Below are 20,233 nucleotides of genomic sequence, written 5' to 3'. Positions count from 1 at the left end.
ATGATGAGGACAACACAAACACCCAGTCATCTCGAGGCAGGTGAAAAGCCCTGACCCCGCCGGGAATCGAACCCGGGACCCCGTGCTCGGGAAATGCACAGAGAGTTGGTTAATAATAAATGTTACATCGAGGCATTTTACATGGAAGTAGAATCAACCCGAAAATTAGAACACGCAATAGTCAAAAGCAACTCCATAACTAATAAAAAATGAAATAAGAAACTACTCTAAGAGTAAGTGCACAAGCATCACAGATTACAGTGCCTCTGGCAGCTGGTGAAGAAGCACTTTGACAATGTTACAAAATTTTGTAAACAAACCATGTGACTTGCACTGCACTGTAGTGTCACTTCTGCACAACCGCAATAAAATACATGAAAACATGAAATGATAAAATGGAAGAAATTAAATCGAAGTTAATACATAAAAGTAATTAAAACTACAAGCAAAAGGAGTCCAGAAGCAAAAAAGAATGACTGGAAGACAAAATAAGAGCATGAAATAGTTAATACAATGATTAAAATGACATGAAAAAGGTTTAAAAATTTAAAAGAATATTATTTATAAAATTACATTTGAATCAATTACTTACATAAAAATAAGTATCAAATTCATTTCCATAAAGATTTAAAAATAAAGAACTTTAAAGGATCTGATGAGATTCGAACAACCAACTTTCCACACACCACGGATGTACCTTTTTAACAACTAAGCCACTTTACGTAGTTTTAAAAATTTTAAAGGTCTAGAGCATGGAGGTCCCACCCTCCAGGACCCATGGATCTCATGGAGGCTTGCATGCCTCAGCGATACAGATAGCCATACTGTAGATGCAACCACAACGGAGGGGTATCTGTGGAGAGGATAGACACACATGTGGTTCCTGAACAGGGATAGCAGCTTTTCCAGTAGTTGCAGGGGCAACAGTCTGGATGATTGACTGATCTGGTCTTGTAACATCAACCAGAAAGGCCTTGCAGTGCTGGTACTCCGAATGGCTGAAAGAAGGGAAAACTAGAGTTGTAATTTTTCCTGAGGGCATGCAGCTTTACTGTATGGTTAAATGATGATTGCGTCCTCTTGGGTAAAATATACCAGAGGTAAAATGTTCCACCATTTGGATCTCCGCACGAGTACTACTCAGGAGGACGTCGTTATCAAGAGAAAGAAAACTGGCATTCTACGGATCAGAGTGTGGAATAGCAGATCCCTTAACTGGGCAGGTAGGTTAGAAAATTTAAAGAGGGAAATGGATAGGTTAGTGCTAAATATGGTGGGAGTTAGTGAAGTTCAGTGGCAGGAGGAACAGGACTTCTGGTCAGGTGAATAGAGAGTTACAAATACAAAATCAAGTAGGTGTAATGCAGGAGTAGGTTTAATAATGAGTTAAAAAGTAGGAACGCAGATAAGCTACTATGAACAGCATTGTGAACAAGTTATTGTAGACAAGATAGACATGAAGCCAGCAACTACCACAGTACAGCAAGTTTACATGACAATTAGGTCCACAGATGATAAAGAGATTGAAGAAATGTATGATGAAATAAAAGAAATTATAGAGAAGTTAAGGAAGGCATAAATGTAATAGTCACGGCGGAATGGAACTCGGTGGTAGGAAAAGGAAGAGGAGGAAAAATAGTAGGTGAATATGGAATGGATGAAAGGAATGAAGGAGGAAGCTGCCTGGTAGAATTTTGCACAGAGCATAATTTAATCATCGGTAACAGTTGGTTAAAGAATCATGAAAGAAGGTTGTGTACATGCAAAAGACATGGAGACAACTGAAGGTTTCAGACTGATTACATAATGGTAAGACAGATTTAGGAACCAGATTTTAAATTTTAATTTTAAGACATTTCCTAGGGCAGATGTGGACTCTGACCACAATTTATTGGTTTTGAACTGTACATTAAAACTAAAGAAACTGCAAAAAGGTAGGAATTTAAGGAGATGGGACCTGGATAAACTGAGAGAACCAGAGGTTGTAACGAGTTTCAGAGGGAGCTCTGCGGAGTGATTGACATGAATGGGGGAAAGAAATATGGTAGAAGAAGAATGGGTAGCTTTGAGAGATGAAGTAATGAAAGCAGCAGAAGATCAACAAGGTAAAAAGACGAGGGCTAGTAGAAACTGGAGGGTAACAACTGATACTGAATTTTACTGGCAAAAGGCGAAAATATAAAACTGTAGTAAATGAAGCAGGCAAAAAAGAATACAAATGTCTAAAAAAATGAGATTGACAGGAATGCTAAATCACAAAGCAGGAATGGATAGAGGACAAATGTATGGATTTAGAAGAATATATCACTGGGAGAAAGATAGATGCCACCTACAGGAAAATTAAAGAAACCCTTGGAGAAATGAGAACCACCTGTATGAACATCATGAGCTCAGATGAGAGACCAGCCCTAAGCAAAAAAGGGAAAGCAGAAATGTAGAATAAGTATATAGAGGGTCTACACAAGGGAAATGTACTTGAGGGCAATATTATGGAAATGGAAGAGGACATAGATGAATATCAGATGGGAGATATGCTATGGCGCAAAAAATTTGACAGAGCTCTGAAAGACCTAGGTCAAAACGAGGTCCCAGGAGCAGACAACATTCTGTTAGAACAACTGATAGCCATGGGAGAATCAGCCTAACAAAACTCTTTCATCACGTGAGCAAGTTGTGTGAGACAGGCAAAATACCCTCAGACTTCATGAAGAATATAATAATTCTAATGCGAAACAAAGCAGGCGCTGACAGGTGTGAAAGTTACCGAATTATCAGTTTAATAAATCATGGCTGCAAGATACTAACACGAATTCTGTACAGAAAAATGGAAAAACTGATAGAAGTTGACCTCGGGGAAGGTCAGATTGGATTCCAGAGAAATGCAGGAACATGCAAGGCAATACTGGCCCTACAACTTCTCACAGAAGATAGGTTAAGGAAAGACAAACCTACATTTACAGCATTTGTAGACTTAGAGAGAAAGCTTTTGACAATGTTGACTGGAATGTTCTCTTTCTAATTCTAAATGCAGCACAGGTAACATAAGGGAGCGAAAGGCTATTTACAATTTGTACAGGAACCAGATGGTAGTAATAAGAGTCAAAGGGCATGCAAGGGAAGCAGTGGTTGAGAATAGAGAGAGACAGAGCTGTAGCCTACACCAGATGTTATTCAATCTGTTACTGAGCAAGCAATAAAGGAAACAAACGAAAAATTTGGAGCAAGCAATAAAAGAAAAATTTGAATTATAGTCCAGGGAGAAGAAACAAAAACTCTGAGGTTTGCCAATGACATCGCAGTTCTGTCAGAGACGCCAAAGGACTCAGAAGAGCAGTTGAATGGACTGAACAGTGTCTTGAAAGGAGGATATAAAATGAACATCAACTAAAGGAAAATGAGGATAATGGAATACAATCGAATTAAATCAGCTGATGCCGAGGGAATCAGATTAGGAAGTGAGACACAGTACTAGATGAGTTTTGCTAGTGCGGTAGCAAAATAACTGATGATGGTCGAAGTAGATAGGATGCAAAATGTAGACTGGAATGGCAAGAAAAGCGTTTTTGAAGAAGAGAAATTTCTTAACATCAAGTATAGTTTTAAGTGTCAGGAAGTCTTTTCTGAAAGTATTTGTGTGGAATGTGGCCATGTAAGAGAAATATGGACAATAAACAGTTTAGAGAAGAAGAGCACAGAAGCTTTTGAAATGTGTTGCTACAGAAGAATGCTGAAGATTAGATGGGCAGATCATACAACTAGTGAGGAGGTACTGAACAGAAATGTGAAGAAAAGAAATTTGTGGCACAACCTGACTACAAGAAGGGATCATTTCGTAGGATACATTCTGACACCACCATTTTAGTACTGGAGGGAAGCGTGGGGGGTAGAAATTGTAAAGATAGACCAAGAGATGAATACAGTAAGCAGATTGAGAAGGATGTAGGTCGCAGTAGTTACTTGGAGATGAACAGGCTTGCACATGATAGAGTAGCACGGAGAGCTGCATCAAACCCATCTTTGCACTGAAGACGACGACTACATTATGAATTATCTTCTAGTCGATTACTCACAAATGAGGGCCCACAAGGGTGAATAGCTGCAGGGTGTGATAATTGGGACCCTAACCAACACATAGTTGGTTTCAAAAATTCGATCCCACACTGACGACTTCTCCTAGTAGGACAGTGACCATAACACATGTTCCATGCAACTGGCACTACTACCTCATTCATATGTATAAAGTTGGGTTCAAGCAGCTATCCATAGTCTCAGTATTGTGTTTCAACTTTCCATAGAACCAACTGTTCAAGTGCATCTCCACTATTGTTTAACAGAGCTGCTGGATATTGGAAAACACAGTATACATGGGTGTTAACTGTTGCAATATTTAATGGGGGGACTGTGAGCCGTCTGTCATAATGTCTCTGGCACTGTGTCATATGACCTAGCACCCTGGGCCTATATGAAGCTTACAATAGGCCTCTGTTAAAGCACCAAACCTGCTATGCAACCTACAGAAATGTTGATCTTTCCAACCAGAAGTTAAATATTTGAGACACATTCTTAAAAACGTAGCATCTGGTCAAGAAATTACTAAGTAAGGGGTATCTGATAACTATACCAATGACCTAAAAAAAATCACAGAATTGTAATTAGCATCTGGGAGAAATATTATCTTCAACCCTGAGAGTAGTATAAAGGTCATGTATAGCTGAGTCAGAGTAAGTTGACCCCTGACAGCAGCCGTGGGCTGGGTATGACAGCTTCATGGGCCTACATCAATCAGCAACACAACATGATTCTGTAAATGTCGCTGCAGCAAGGCCACTGTGTTGTCACAGCTCTGCAGGTGGCTACTGTTTGCACCTGCAGCCATTAGCGCTTCATAGTTGAAAGCTGGCAACAGCACTACGAGCTGTCAGGGAACATCTTACGCTATCTCGACTAAAGGATAGTGCAATGCCATATAAACCAGTCAGCCCCACCTTGTTTTTTCCTTCACCGATACTACATATACAATGAAGGGTGCTGCACTATCACCATAATTAGAGGTAAGGCATCACACAGTGCTGTTTGTCCCCACCACCCCAACAACCACCACCTTTTGGTGGATAAAGTTCAGAGCATATCTAGAGGCTAAGATGAAACATCCATCAAAGAACAATAGCTCAAATAAAATACCTCTGTGATTGACAGATTACACTGGTGGCAGGCACTGTTACTAGAGTGCAGCCAGTCATGCAGCACAAGGCTCTGCACATATCTACGAAACAGGCAACATAGTGAGCACATTGTGCTTGTGAATGAACTACGAATGGCTGTGCTCTACCATTCAAATTACACAAACAGCAGCCGTAAAGCTATAATGACTGCTCAGTTTACCGTCTGGTATTTGTCCATCATGACAGACTAAATCACTAACTGAAGACTGTAGTTCTGACTCAGTCATCAGGTAATTCAAGACAACAGCAATTTTATATTTCATCAATGTGCATTTCACATGGTAGTCATCTAATCAGACAAAACTGCCTCATCATTACAGAAGAACTTGTGCACTGCTGGTATAAGCCAATACTTATAAGAAATGTTGCGAAATACCATCTGTAACGCAAAACAAAAAGAGCTGGCCACGTTTTACATTAACTGACATAGTAGCAAACACTTACAAGAGACAGTTAGGCCCCCCAAATCACTTGCAACTGTGTCACAAGGAAGTGCAGATATAACTGTGGTGGAAAGTCAATGGAGGAAAAGAAAATGACATTATATTTTACAAGCAAGTACTGGATAGATGACAACGGTATTATTTTACAGCATCAAGGGTAGGCACCTTGTCCTACATAAAAGAAGAATGATAAATATTCAATGCTATAAAGACACGCAGGAAGAACAGCACCAAACAATCAATAAAATGTGCTATAGAATGCTTCACATGGGATTACAACTTTCCTTTCAGTAACAAATTTTAAAATGGGTGTTAAGACATTGCCCAGTAAGCATTTCAACACCTGTCCACAGTCCAAAACTCTCATCCCACGATTTTCACAACTGTGACAATCTGAGCAACAGCAATCCTGTTAACGTTCGTAAATATTTGAAACATTATTTTTGAGCTAATAATTCTTAAAAGATATTTTTTGACAAGTAACGCATTTCCTCTTTATTTTCCTAGAAGCTTATTAAAGCACGTAAATATAATACATGGCATACCTGCTGCTGGGCAGAATACCGTGGTGGGTGCTGGTACGCATGTCCAACTGGGACACGGTAAGCTGCGGGAGCTGCACCAACATGTTGTTGGACAGGTTGGTTCGACACACTAAGTCGTATCACTGGTGCACCACCACCTTGCTGATACACTTGATGTGACAGAAGGCCACGGAGATTAGCATTCACACCATCAGTGCCAAGCTGCTGGGGATGTGTTGAAGATGTAACCTGTTGCAAAAATGACAACTAAATTACAACTGTAGATCTTGGTACTTTTCACTGGGAAATTTAGCAACACTTTCTACTTTTTAAATGAGATTAAAATAAAAAATTAACAAAATAACATTGTTGTTATTCTCTATTATGCTTCTAAAATTGAGGTAGTTTCAGCATCTGACCACACGTACCCCTGCCACTGTGTAGTTGTACTGTCACATACCAGCTAGTAAATCACTGCTTGAGCTACTTGTACATGGTTGGTTTTGGCTTTGTTCTGTGAACTCATTGTACTCTGTAGTTCTGTACCATCTGTCCCGTATATTTATTGGTGCACCTGCACAAATGATCTGAATGAAGAGAAGTGATATACTGGTTTTACAAGCACAACAACAACAATATTTTCCTAATGTCAGCAAAAACAGATCAGATCTAAGCCACTAAATTGCATATGAGCCCTAAGAAACACCCACTCCTTACCTTCTGCAAAATGTTAGTCTGAAGTTAAAAAATGTAATGACTGACATAAATTGCTCTTGAAACAAGCAAGGGGTATTGCCTCCTCGAGAGAGATATTTTTGTAGGCACTGTGCACATCATCAAATTCAAGTACTTCTGTTAGTCCTTGGTTCACCTCCAGGACTTCTGTTTCTTCTCTTCCTTTCCCCATAGTTGATGTGTAAGAGCATGCCGAAAAGTAATGACTCCAAATTTTTTATGTAAAACTCTTAATGAACATTATTAACATTCTACATCTTTACTCTTCATGTTGTATATCTGCAACCCTCTGTCACTAGAGGGCTATAACTTGTAACTTGGCTGTGTGTAACATAACTATGTTGGTGCGCAAGAAACAGTGATCTGTAAAGGAGTTTTGAACTCAAAAAGGATTGTCCATACATGGAGCACCCTCCCCTTCACAATAATGCCACACAATAATGCTGTGACCTGCAACAATGCACCGCCTTGGGTTCACTGTTATCGACCATCCTCCATAAAATCCAGACTTGGCCCCATCCGACTCTTCACCTGTTTCCAAATCTTAAAGAAAACCTTCCAAGACTTCATTTTGATGGTGATAAAGTGGTGCAAGGAGTGGTGAGGTTGTGGCTCTGTCAACAAAGCCAAACATTCTGCAGCAATGGTATCGACAAGCTGGTCTCTTATTGGGAGAAATGTGTTTGTTGCCAGGTTGGGTATGTTGAGAAATAAATATGTAGACATAAATAATAAAGACAAAAAAATATGTAGACATAAAGAATAAGTAAAAATAAATATATAGTCATGAAGAATAAAGCCAAACATTCTGCAGTGATGGTATCAACAAACTGGTCTCTTGTTGGGAGAAATGTGTTTGTTGCCTAGCTGGCTGGCAATGTTGAGAAATAAAGGAGTTTAGACATGAAGAATAAAGACGTGTGGAGTGTTAATAACATTTTTTTTAATTTAAAAATCTTTAATGAATTTTCACACAAAAAAATTCTGAGACAGTTTTTCAGCATCTCCTTGTAGCTACATTTTCTGATTTCACATGTACTGTTACTGTCTATAGCATATTTTATAAACTTTCACTATGGTTGTCAGTGTAGTCAACTGCATTTATTCAACGACAGCTTTTCACCAGATAGTTACAAGGGATGCGATGTTCAAATTCATCCTATTATCAATTTAAGTATGTATGCCATCCTCAAAAGATTTTGAAAGATCTTCACATTATCATATTCTAGATTCAAGCCATAATGCGCCAAAATATTTGAATTCATCAAATTTCATGGCTGTACACAGGATAAACATGGTGCTGGAATTAATATTACGAGTTCCACTTGATGGTGATAGTAGCACCCAATTTATCCTGTGTATAATTATGAAATTTGATTATGTAAATTTTTTGGCACATTGTGGTTTGTTTTAGAATGTGAGGTACTGAAGCAATTCATTACGTGATGAAGCTATTCGAAACAGTTTGAACATAGAAAAGCTGTTCCAAATGATTGTAGAATAAACTAATCATCATATGCTTTACATTCATCTAGCAAAAATATTATTTCACAAACATTTTCGGTTTTCTTTTGTATTCTTCCTCAGTTCTGATTTGCAGTTTCAGTTTCTATCACATATAAGACTGATAAGGACAGCCCATCATTTAAGGTGAAGTAAAAGGTTGTAAGTGCACTTTAAACCTGCAGTTGCTTGAAATAAACATTCTACTTTTGATTTGGACAATCTGATGTTGGTACCTTCAGCAATGTTTTATAGCAAATGTCATGTTAAATCAGATATGTTTCTTGTTGATAATACCACTGCTTTGTTGAAGATTACAAGCTTGAGTTATGGCCATTTCTATAACTAACTTGTTCTGCTATTAGCATGAAATTTACTCGTAGTTACTAAAATGATTCAGCAAATTAAGAAGTGAAAAATATGTTGAGTTTATATGGTGGTTTTTATTTATATATACATCACTTGCACCTCTCTCGAGTTTTCTGTTACTTCTGGTTTATCTTTTGATGTGATGAACAGCTGAAAAATATTTTGAACAGTGGAGATACAGTGAATAATGAAGTCCTTAACCGATTAGCAGTACCGTGGCAGTTAAGAATAATGTACTGACATCAACTCTTATTTGTATTTCATGTTATATGGGAACACAAGATGGTGAGGAAAAAAACCAACACTTTGAATGAGGAACAAAGGACAGCTACAGCTAGTGGGTGCTGGATGGACAAGGTAATTGTGCCACTCAGTGTCTATTATAGCAAGTAACAGATGGAACTACAGGGCATGGTGCATGTACATCAGTGTAGGAGGTGCTGAAATTAAATGAGGAATACTGCCAATACCAGTTTTAATGCGTTTTCAAAACATACAATATTAAAATGTATTACCTCTGTATAACCAGATGTTACCATATATCACTGAGACACTTTCCTAAGGGGAGAATACAGTTAATTGTATCTTTTATAAAGAAGGTATCAATGAGTCTGCTTTTAGAAGATCTCTCTCCTATTTGCCTGGTTGGTAGTTGAAGTAATATGTTTCACAATTTGATTATTCACTTCCTTATGAGGATGAGCCAACTGTCTGATTTCCTTAGAAAACATTTTTTTTATATATTGTTATACGGGCATTCACATTTAAATATAGGAGTGAGAGAGCCTTCACATAGAAAATTATTTGTTCTCCATTACAGGTTGTAATATTAAATGTGGATGTTGTATGTTATTGTTTCGCCAACTTTGGCAGACACGAGGGTTTTTGAGGCATTCTTTAGTAATAGATTAGGCAATGTGTATGGTTTGTTCTGATTTATTCTGTAGGGTCAAGTATTCCTTGCTAATCAAATCTATCCGAAAGAAATTTTAAATAATTTTACAAATGGGAAAGGATTAGTATGACTATTAATGTTCAATAATCAAACCATGATATTCAAATATTTCTTGACATTTAACTGTACTAAATTTCATTATAAAGGTCCATTGCTTTTGTTACCCTGAAAGTTGAGAGGTTTTCTGTTGGTGACAATAAACAGAACCTACCTAGCACTGTCAATATCTCCCCCCCCCCCCCCTCACACACACACACAAAGCAATTACTCATGAAAGTTTTATAGAATATTTGAAAGTATTAGGATTGTTGCACTTCATGGCATTCAAACTGACTAGTATTCAGTATGCGAAGGTACCGCTGAAGATGAGTGCTACTCAAAACTGTGTTGGTCAGTTACAAATAAAGTGCGTTCCTAACACAGTAAATGGCAGCTGCTCCTGTATACATCACATAGCACCTTGACAGTTCTAAATCCTACTCTCTCCGATCAGTTATGACTGTTGACACCAACACAGTAAAATGTGAATTTTGTAGATAATTTCCAATATCAAGCTGTAATAATAAAATTTCAAAGAGTGAGAATTCGGCAGTAGCTCCATCCAGAACGACCAAATAAAATATCACCTAAGGAAAAGAAGTATATTGTAAAACAATGGGCTGAACATTTACTCTCTCTGAGGTTTCATTTAGCTTTAAAAATACAGAAGCTAATCTAACCTGCTGATGGTGGTTGGTCTGCATAAGTACTGGCACATGCGGTGGCTGTCGCATCATGTTACGACCGGGTGTTGGTCCCACTGGCACACTCTGGTGAGGAGACATTCGGCTGTGTGGGGAAATACGGTGATGAGGCTGTGGGCTGGGTCCTTGCTGCTGCGGCTGCTGATGCTGATGATGCAGAGGCGGCGGCTGAGGTTGCTGTCGCTGCACCTGCTGAGGGGTTTGAGGATACGGAGGAGGATTTCCAAGCACAGGTGGTGGTGCCAAGGGAGCCTGCTGATGTGGAGGTTGTACATGGCTTGACTGCACAGCTGGATGTTGCTGCTGATGTTGCTGCTGTGGAGACTGCGCGAGGTGCAGCGTCTGCTGAAACTGTGCATGCTGTGGCTGTGGAGATTGCTGAAGATGCTGATGTTGTTGCTGTTGGTGCTGCTGCTGCTGGTGTTGTTGTTGGTGGTGCTGCTGCTGCTGCTGTTGGTGTTGGTGTTGCTGCTGTTGTTGTTGGTGCTGTTGCTGCTGCTGCTGTTGGTGGTGGTGCTGCTGTTGTTGTTGTTGTTGTTGATGTTGTTGTTGTTGCTGCTGCTGCTGCTGCTGTTGTTGGGGTTGGGGTGGTGGTGGTGGAGGTGGTGGAGGTGGGGGTTGTGGTTGCTGCTGTGGTGATTGAGACTGAGCTGGAGGCTGATGAGCTCCACCGCTTCCTGATGTATACATCCGACCATCCACCACTATCCCACCAATACTAGAAACCGCTGCAACAATATATTTGAAAAATGCAATATCCATAATCACTATGAACTGCAACAACATGAACCACTGGTGGTACTGCAATGTGAGATGTGTTTTTATGTATACATAACAATGGACTTGTTAGAACAGATCACTTTAAACATTTAAAAAATGGCATCTCAGAATATAAAGTACTGATAATAAGCTAAATATAGACAGAGTACTGATCAGTAGTGAAGGCTAGGGAAAAAACAGTTATGACCTTTTCAAAAGGATTATTCCAGCCCCCAAGTGAACTAACTGAATGAACTATTGGTAAACCTACAACTGGAAAGATGGATGGGGGGTTTGAACAAAACTTCTCCCAAATGTGAGTGCAGTCCTCACCACAACATCACCTAAAAAACTACAATATCACCTAACGCAGTAGTTTCAATTTTTCTCCTTACTCTTTGCACATAAAACATGGTGACAGAAGAGTTCCCTTTTACAGCACCCAGCTGGATCTCTCTCTCCTCTAACCCAGTCCTCTTATTTCAAGATGAAAAAAATTCCTCCATTCCAAATGATAGCATTTGTGTTGTATTTGTATGTATCCCGTCTTTCCCATTGCTCAGCAAGTACCAATTTTTATTTGACTGGGATCAGTATTTTTCACCTAAATTGTTTTATTACTAAGTGAAACTCTGCCAAGGGCTTTTCAGCAATACCGTACATGACATTAACCTCTGCGCCACTGCATGTCTCGATCTCATTGGTGAGCAGAGGGAAGCAGAGTTTCACACAATTACTGCTTGCATAATTAGTGGTAATTTCGATAGAGGAATTTATCAAAAAAATGGTTCAAATGGCTCTGAGCACTATGGGACTCAACTGCTGAGGTCATTAGTCCCCTAGAACTTAGAACTAGTTAAATCTAACTAACCTAAGGACATCACAAACATCCATGCCCGAGGCAGGATTCGAACCTGCGACCGTAGCGGTCTTGCGGTTCCAGACTGCAGCGCCTTTAACCGCACGGCCACTTCGGCCGGCAGGAATTTATCAGTTCTATTGACTGCAAGAACAGTATAGTCATTATATGTGTACTAAGCAAAGATGTCACTAATTCCAAACATTGGTCTGAAGATCACTGTTGTCTTCCTCAGACTTCTGAAATGACTTACCAAGGTAGTTACTGGGAGACCTACATTTTAATTTGGACTCCAAACCATGGTGAAACTAAGCATTTTCACATCAACAAACACTGTCAGTGACAGATAAAAATTCTAGGACTGACTGGGAATAAAGAACAAAGTAAATTCATATCAAATAGTCAGATTAAATGCTCTTTACATAAGCTGAAATAATTTCAAAGCAAACACAAATAAAGATATACCAACAAAAATAATAAATTTTTGAAACCATAATGTAACTGGATAGATAAAAAATCTACACATTAAGTAGTGCCTGCAGAACATACATATAAAGGTATTTAAATCTGCAAGCTTTTGGAGCCAGTGGTTCCTCATGCTGGCAGAAGGGTTGAAACAGAAGAAATGGGTATAAAATAAAAGGACTGGTGAGGTTTAGGCAATGGGGAGAGCTCAGAAAAGATGCCCAGAACCCTGGGTCAGGAGACACTTACTGGTCAAGATGAAAAGAAAAGACTGATTGTTGGGGACTGCTCTGGACGAGATATGAAATATTGAGAGCTTAAAGGTCGGAGATAAGAAAATAATCAAGACAGAGATTACAGACAAAACATCACGCATGAGTTAATAAGAGAGAAAAGTGAAGTGAGTAGTTTGTAGTAGAGGTGAGGGTGGGAAAAAATAGACAGGTCATAAAACAAAAGATGTAGAAAATTAAAAGTAGTGAAGAGGGAATTGTTACCGAGAAGAAATCAACGTAAATTAAAGACAGGTGGATAGTGGAAACATGTTGTAATGTGAGTTTCTCTTACCTTTGGAGTTCTGAGTGGTCTGGGGAAGAAACCAGACAGCACGTGTGGTGAAACAGGCACCAATGTCACAATGTCATGTTGTAGAGCATGCTCCGCAACAAGATAATGTGGAGGGCAACATAAAGCAGAAAGCTACAGTAGGCATCGTGGACAAAATGTCAAGACAGAATGGACCCCATTTTAGGGTATGATTTTAGGAATTCATAACCTTGTCAAAGCAGGTGATTAATGCATTCAACACGAGGGTAATACTGAGTGATATGAGGTGTAATCCTAAGGACGCCTGGGAAATCTGCTTTTCCACTCGACTGGTGGGTTAATTACACCCAGTGAATGGTGATGTACTGCTGTATGGAGTCTGCATCTAAACTAGACTCACTCAAAAACTGTGCCCGGCGGGCGCGGCTGTGCTCCGCGGGCACAAGGCATTGTAGTTCAGTGCCCCGTACTCGGCTGTGTGTCGCTAGTGTTGGCATAGGAGTGAGAGAGAGTGAGTGACAGCGCTGGACTGTCCCACGGTCAGATCCAACATACACAAAATAACAGAGGAAGTGCAGCTCTGTAAGTGGCTGATGAGTGGTAAAACAAGCAAACCATTTACTGTTTAGGTAACAATTAGTGTTCATGTGGCACAATTACTGCACAAAGCTTTACAAAACAATATCCAAAACAAGAATCAAAGAACAACATAGTAGTTTTCTGACCCACAGGTTGATTCTATTTGTATTGCCCATGCGCACTCATCATACGTATAGTAGATGTCTTTTGAAATATATATCAATTTCTTAAATGAACTAGTGTCATAAATATTCTATTTTAGAAATAATTTTACATAGGGGATATAGAGTCTCATTCTTCTTATTAGTAGTTACAAGTAAATATTTTTGTTGTATTCATGCTACAGCTTTTTGTATCCCTTTTCAGAGTATAGACATCAAATCCTTAGTTTGCTATTTTGTATGCAATAATTTTAATTGATCAAGTTTGAAAACTTATTAAAAAAATAGAAATAAGGTTGTAAAGACCTTTAATCCTTACAGTCAACATTGTTAAAGAAGACCATTAACTTTTTACATGTTTTTATTTTTCAAGGAAATGGTTTTGTCTAGGTTTGGTACAATATTCCGGGAGACTGCTAACCTCAAAGAATTAGTCAAATTTTTATCGCTAAGTAGTGAACGGTTCTTAGTTTTAGCAAACTTTAAAAGGGCGAAAAAGTGCTCACAAATATACGTGAAACCAAACACTGAGGGATTGGCGGCGTGCTTGTGCAAGAAAGGGTACTTCACTCATGGAAAACAGCTGTAAAAGTCGTCCAAAGTTTTACACAAAAGAAAGCGGTCCTTCAGGTGGATATCGCACTGCAGGTCAATCAGCTCTAGTTGAAACACTTGTGGGAAGTCCTTTGTCCAAAGGGAAAACGGCCAAACAAATATATCTAAGGCCGGTTGAAGCTCACTTATTTCTAAAAATCTGTTTTCAAACTCTTCTTGTCATTCGCAAATAATTTTAACATAATCTGAAAAATCTACATCTTCTTTAACGCTGTCTAATGCAGAAAAGTGTCCACAATTCTCCTTGTGCAACTGTTTTTCCCCACTTTTTTTTTTTGAATCCTCTGCACTAAATCAACAACAAAGTGATTTTGACCTAGGAGTGAAATGTTCAAAGTATTTAAATGACCAGTCAGGTCACTCAAAAATGCCAAATTCACCACCCACTTAGGATCACGAAGTAATTCTTCTGGATGTCCTTCCATTTCCAAAAAGGTATTGATTTTGTCCCTCAAGGAGAAAAACTGATGAAGCGCCTTCCCTCTGGTCAGTGATCTTGCTTCAGCGGGGTAGGGGATGTCCGGGTATTCCACTTCGATATCAGCCAGAAATTCTTTAAATTGGCGATGTATGAGTCCATGGGAGCGAAGATAATTAACCGTTGGAACAACTGTGTCCATAATATTTTCATGTTGATAATCTTCGCACAAAGCGTGTCCTTGTGTATGAGACAATGGACTGCCGTGAATAAGGAACAGCTGACTTCAGCCATTTTTGACCTGACGTAAACCAGGAGTCCAGTGCATATCCCTCGTAGTGCAGGGGCTCCATCCATTGTTACACTGGTCAGGCGTTCGCATTTTAAACCCACTGACCAAACATGTTTTCCACGGCTAGAAAAATATCCAAACCCATGGGTTGTGTCTTTTAATGGTAATGTATAAGGTAGAGAAATTCTTCTGTGACACGCATATTGTCGTCGATGCCCCGAATGAATTTGGCGAACTGAGATATGTTAGCAACATCTTTGGACTCGTTAAGAGTGATAGAAAATTTAATGAAGTTTGCTTCTCTCTCCGTTAATTGCTGCTCCATATCTGAGGCCATATCTTTGACTCAGCGAGCAACAGTTTGAGGCAAAAGAGCTATTTTTTCAAATTTTTTCCATAAGGTCTGCTGGACAAATAACAGCTGCCGAGTTGACCAGGTAATCCTTGATGTGATTCCCAGCCGCAAAGGGTTTCCCTGATTTCGCAATTCTCAGCGAGCATTCGTAACTTGTGCGAAAACTTTGCCCACCTGTTTCCTGCTCCTACCACGGCAATAAAGAAAAAATTATAATTAAAAAACACTATTATACACTATTATAATTTTAACATTTAATTGTTTCACTATTTGAAACCCAAATAAAAAACTAACCAAAAAAAGTTTGTTTTAGGTGCGTTTATCCTCACTTCTTCTGAAAAGCAGTCATAGACGCTAGCAAGGACAGTGGAATGTGGTCGCAAAATAAATTTTTATCTACTGGAATAGATGTGTTTTAATTAATTATAAACATAGATCAAACTACAACATATCTCTTTCCATCCATCCAAAACACAAAAACAAAGAATGACTCTTAATGTCACTTTGCTGTCCAAGAGAGAGTTTGTGATGGCTTTTCAGAAAGTGGGAAAAAGTAATGCACCTGAAACTTTTTCTAATGTCTGTGCGACACAATTTAATGCAACCCAAATATAAAAATCAACAGAAATGTTCCTCGTTGCTGACAACCTGATATTCAATAACTGGCACATTGCTAAATGATGTATTATAAAATATCTTTATAAATAATAAAAGAGTCATACAATAGGAAAAACTTACTTCATTGTAATGCAGCTTGAAATTTTCTTTTATTTGTTCAAGCTTCGAATGGCGTTCCTCTAGCGACAAATTTTCGAACTGATCTTTGTAATGGGTATTAAAGTGCCATTAAATCGAGTACTTTTTTTTAATACAAGTGGTTCTGATGGCATACTAAATATTTAGCATGATTTTCGATAGCAGTACAAAAAATGTTAATTTCCTAGTCCGGTTTAAATAGTGCGAATCTGCTGCTCCTACTTTCTACTTTTTTTGTCTGCTGCTGTGGACCATTCATCTCGATCCACTGTAGCCTTGCATCTGTTGACTAACAGCTTTGTGTTGTATCAATGCCTTTGGCTGCTGCTGGCGAGGCAGTCTGTCTTCCGTACGAAGCACACGTACAGCGGCATGGCGAGACACAGCGGGCAGACCACACAGTCAGCTAAGCGGCACGGCTCGGCCACTGCCACAACATACAAATTTGCTTGGGGCACTGGCCTCGGACGATTGCGGGCACTAGCACCCCAGGGGCACAGTTTGCACGAGCCTGATCAAAACGAATACTATTTTGCCTCTGAGGGACAAACAAACATATCAAGAGCATGGCCATGGGAATTAGAAAGGATCCTTCATACGCTAACCTTTCCACGCGCCACTTGGAGTGGGCTTTTCTGGGATCCATATGCCTTCAGATCCTGGTTTGGTTTACACACATTGATGGCATCTTTGCCATGTGGACTCATTGTGAGGCTGACCTGTTAAAATTCTTGAAATCTCTAAATACATTCTCCCAATTAAATTTCACACAACCATATTCCAAATCCCATGCCACCTTCCTTGCTGCAGACCTCATCCTCAACTGAGGCTCAGCTACACTCTTCTGTTCACATAAAACAAATTAGGATCACATCTCTTTGTCACTCAGTATTATCCTGGTTTTGAATCAGCTATTTCGACAAGGCTTTGACTGCAAGAAATCATGCCCTAAAATGAGGTTCACTCTGTCCCACATTTTTGCTATCACACCTAGAATAGCTTTTCATCGTCCTCACAATCTCTGCAAGATCCTTGTCAGACACTATGCTCCTTTTGCACCCTATCCCATGGCTCCCACTCCTCTGACCATCCTCACTGTAACACTTGCCCTGAGCATCCTTACCACCCACTATACCTGCCCTGCAACTGGCAACATATATACTATCAAGAGGAGAACCACCTGTGAAATGACACATCATGTAACAGCTGTCATGTAAATACTATTTGGTCTTCTACACTGGCATAAATACCATCAAGTTATCAGTTAGGATGAATGGGCATAGACAGAGGATGCATACTGGCAACACACTGAGCTATGTCAACTCATATCGATTTCTCTTCCAGGTGACTTCGTGTGCTTGGTTTTTCCCCTGGTCGTCCAGTGGTGCTGCCACCACACTGCAGCCGGTGGGCCAAATTTTCGCGGTGTGCAGCACTCATTTGGAAAGCGCTGGGAGGAAGTGCGGGCTCGAGCTGAAGCAATCAGGACAACGGTTGGCTGATTGTGCAGGAAGTGTCCAAAGGCTCAGTTCCATGAGAGACTGATGGCTATTGGTTTTACATCAAAGGTATGTTGCTGCCACTACCTATATTGTTGCCTTCTGTCGAAATGACCTCTTGGTAACAAACTGTCAGTTGGCGATTCACTTGCAACCTTTCCCCTTGCATGTGATTTTATTGGGAATGGGAACAACCATTGGTCGGTTGATCATCTCAGTGGATCACAGTGTTGGGTTTTTGGACGGTTCTGGGTTGTGTGTGCCACTTATTGCTTGCAATTCATCCCTGTTGCTATACAATGACTGGATCAAGTGGGGAATTATTCTTGTGTTTTACCGGTTACTGTCTACATTAATCTAACACTAATATCATGTTGTCAGTTTCGCAGACTGGGCTAGTTAGCCATATTGTATGCCAACCCAGCTACTGTTTTTGTACGAATGGCCAATAAATTGTTCCAGTGTGCTTCACCAGATAGCTGACTTGGCAATGAGAGAGGAGTGGGCATGGTACTAGGACCTCATTGGGACAAATATTCCATGCCGAGTTGCGGTTGTGGGTCATCAGGCACTTAAGTTCTTATGCTTATTTCACCACTCAGTCCTGGGAATCATCTTAATTTTCTGTTCATCATTAAATTTGCCCTTGCCTGCCTCCCCTCATGGTATCAAGTCTCAAAATTGTGCATATAGGAAGGTTTCAAGTCATGACACAGTTACTGAATTTCACCAAGTTAAACTCTATTGGTATAAACATTTATTTGGAATTATTATCAATTTATGCTACTTGCTGTCTCTGTTTTTACATTTGTTGCAATCTTGTCAGCCACCACCGTGGCCTAGTTGTTTTGAATCAGGGCATTTACTCACTTAAATTGTTTTGGAAGAATTGTAAAATATCTTGATCTATTTCTGTTGAAGTGCCCCCTCCACCACCCTTTTTTTAAGGGAATATTTCCAAACCTTCAAGGGTTCTGTATCGATCTTGATCTTGATGTAGTCCTTAAAAATTTCTAAGCTTTCTGGTGTCGGATAATTATTGATTTTGGTCTTATTCTAAATTATTTTCAAAGAGAGAAATTTAAAGTAATTCTAAGCCTCCTGGCACTCTGCCTTTTTTCTATTTTTTTATACATTTCAAAACAAATTTTAAGCCCTTCTGGCACTCCATGATTATTGGTTGTTGTTAACTGGCTTTTTGCTTCATTGCATTGTAAAGGAAAATTTTGAATGTTTTCACAAAATGAATCTAGATGTTTTCAGCCATAAGTGGTGTTGAACTTGAGGCTTGGCCCTTCCACGAGTTCCTGCCACCACCAATGAAAGTCCATTTAACACACAATATCCTGTTGCACAGTATGCTATATAATATGACAGTCATGACATCGGTGCCTTTTTCAGGCACCAGTTTCTCAGAACTCCGCACATTAATTTCTTCTAACTACCCCTTCTTCACTCCCTCTTATTTTTCTGTATCTTTTATTTTCTGAACTGTCTATCTTTTACCTGCCCCCATCTCTACCACTAAAATGCACTTCATTTCCACACTTATTAACTGCTGCATGATATTTTGTCAATGATCTTTGTCTTGCATATTATCCTATCTTCAACATTTAAGCTCCCAGTTTTACAAACCTCGTCTGGTGCAGTCCTCAACAATCAGTCTTTCCCTCTCATCCTGTCCAGTAAGTTGCCGCTGATCTGTGGTTCTGAGTGACTTTTCCAAACTCCCCCCATTTCTTAAACCTCATTAGTCCTTTCCCTTCATCCCTCTTCCTTCCACTTAAACCATTCTGCCAGATGAAGATGACACTGGCTCTGAAAGCTTGCAAATTTCAGTACCTCTATATGTGTACTCTCCTGTCACTGCTTGGTGAGCAGATTCTTTAGCTATCTAATTACAAATAAAGATAGGGATCAGAATGTCCCAATATGAGAGTATTATCACATGAAAAGACATATTTAAAAAAAATTAGGGTGAACTCTTACCTTTAATGAGTTCATTAACTTTCTCAGAGGACAAATGAATTCTAACTGGAATTTCTGGATTAGGAATATCAGCCCTTCTACTTTTAATCCTTTGTAAATGATTTGTGACTGCCCTGCAAGATTAAGACAATTACATGATTTATTTTCTGGTAAACCTGAGTGCTTTATAGTATGAAAATAAAAAAAAGAAATACCTTTTGCTAAAAAGCAGGGCCATATCACTGCTCTTATTAAGAGCATTTTTCACAAAATCAATGCAGTGGTCTGTTAACTGAGACAACTGCTCCAGAGCTACCTTTTTATCCATTAGTGTATGCTGCTTATTATCACATATCTCATTCAACTGCAAAATCAATTGCTTTCCTCTGTGATTTATAGCCTTTGTCAGCCTGCACACAAAAAAACAAATGTGAATGATAAGCTTGTCACTCAAATACAGTTACAGT

At 39.3% G+C, this 20,233-nt stretch overlaps 1 protein-coding gene across 2 annotated transcripts in view; it reads right to left on the bottom strand.

Moving 5' to 3' along the window:
* The window catches only part of LOC126094518 (E3 ubiquitin-protein ligase TRIM33-like), a 135,179-nt gene that overhangs the window by 84,666 nt on the left and 30,280 nt on the right, over positions 1-20,233 (bottom strand). For both annotated transcript variants that reach the window (XM_049908933.1, XM_049908934.1), the window contains exons 6-9: positions 19,982-20,176; positions 19,788-19,900; positions 10,471-11,222; positions 6,211-6,438 (exon numbers count right to left, since the gene is read on the bottom strand). In XM_049908933.1, the coding sequence (XP_049764890.1) occupies positions 6,211-6,438; positions 10,471-11,222; positions 19,788-19,900; positions 19,982-20,176 (1,288 nt within the window). The remainder of the gene's footprint in view (positions 1-6,210; positions 6,439-10,470; positions 11,223-19,787; positions 19,901-19,981; positions 20,177-20,233) is intronic.

Source organism: Schistocerca cancellata, chromosome 8, assembly GCF_023864275.1.
Source record: "Schistocerca cancellata isolate TAMUIC-IGC-003103 chromosome 8, iqSchCanc2.1, whole genome shotgun sequence".
In the NCBI taxonomy this organism is placed as follows: Eukaryota; Metazoa; Arthropoda; class Insecta; order Orthoptera; family Acrididae; genus Schistocerca; species Schistocerca cancellata.
The sequence above is the reverse complement of the archived record's forward strand: the minus strand, read 5'-3'. Positions and strand labels throughout refer to the sequence as shown.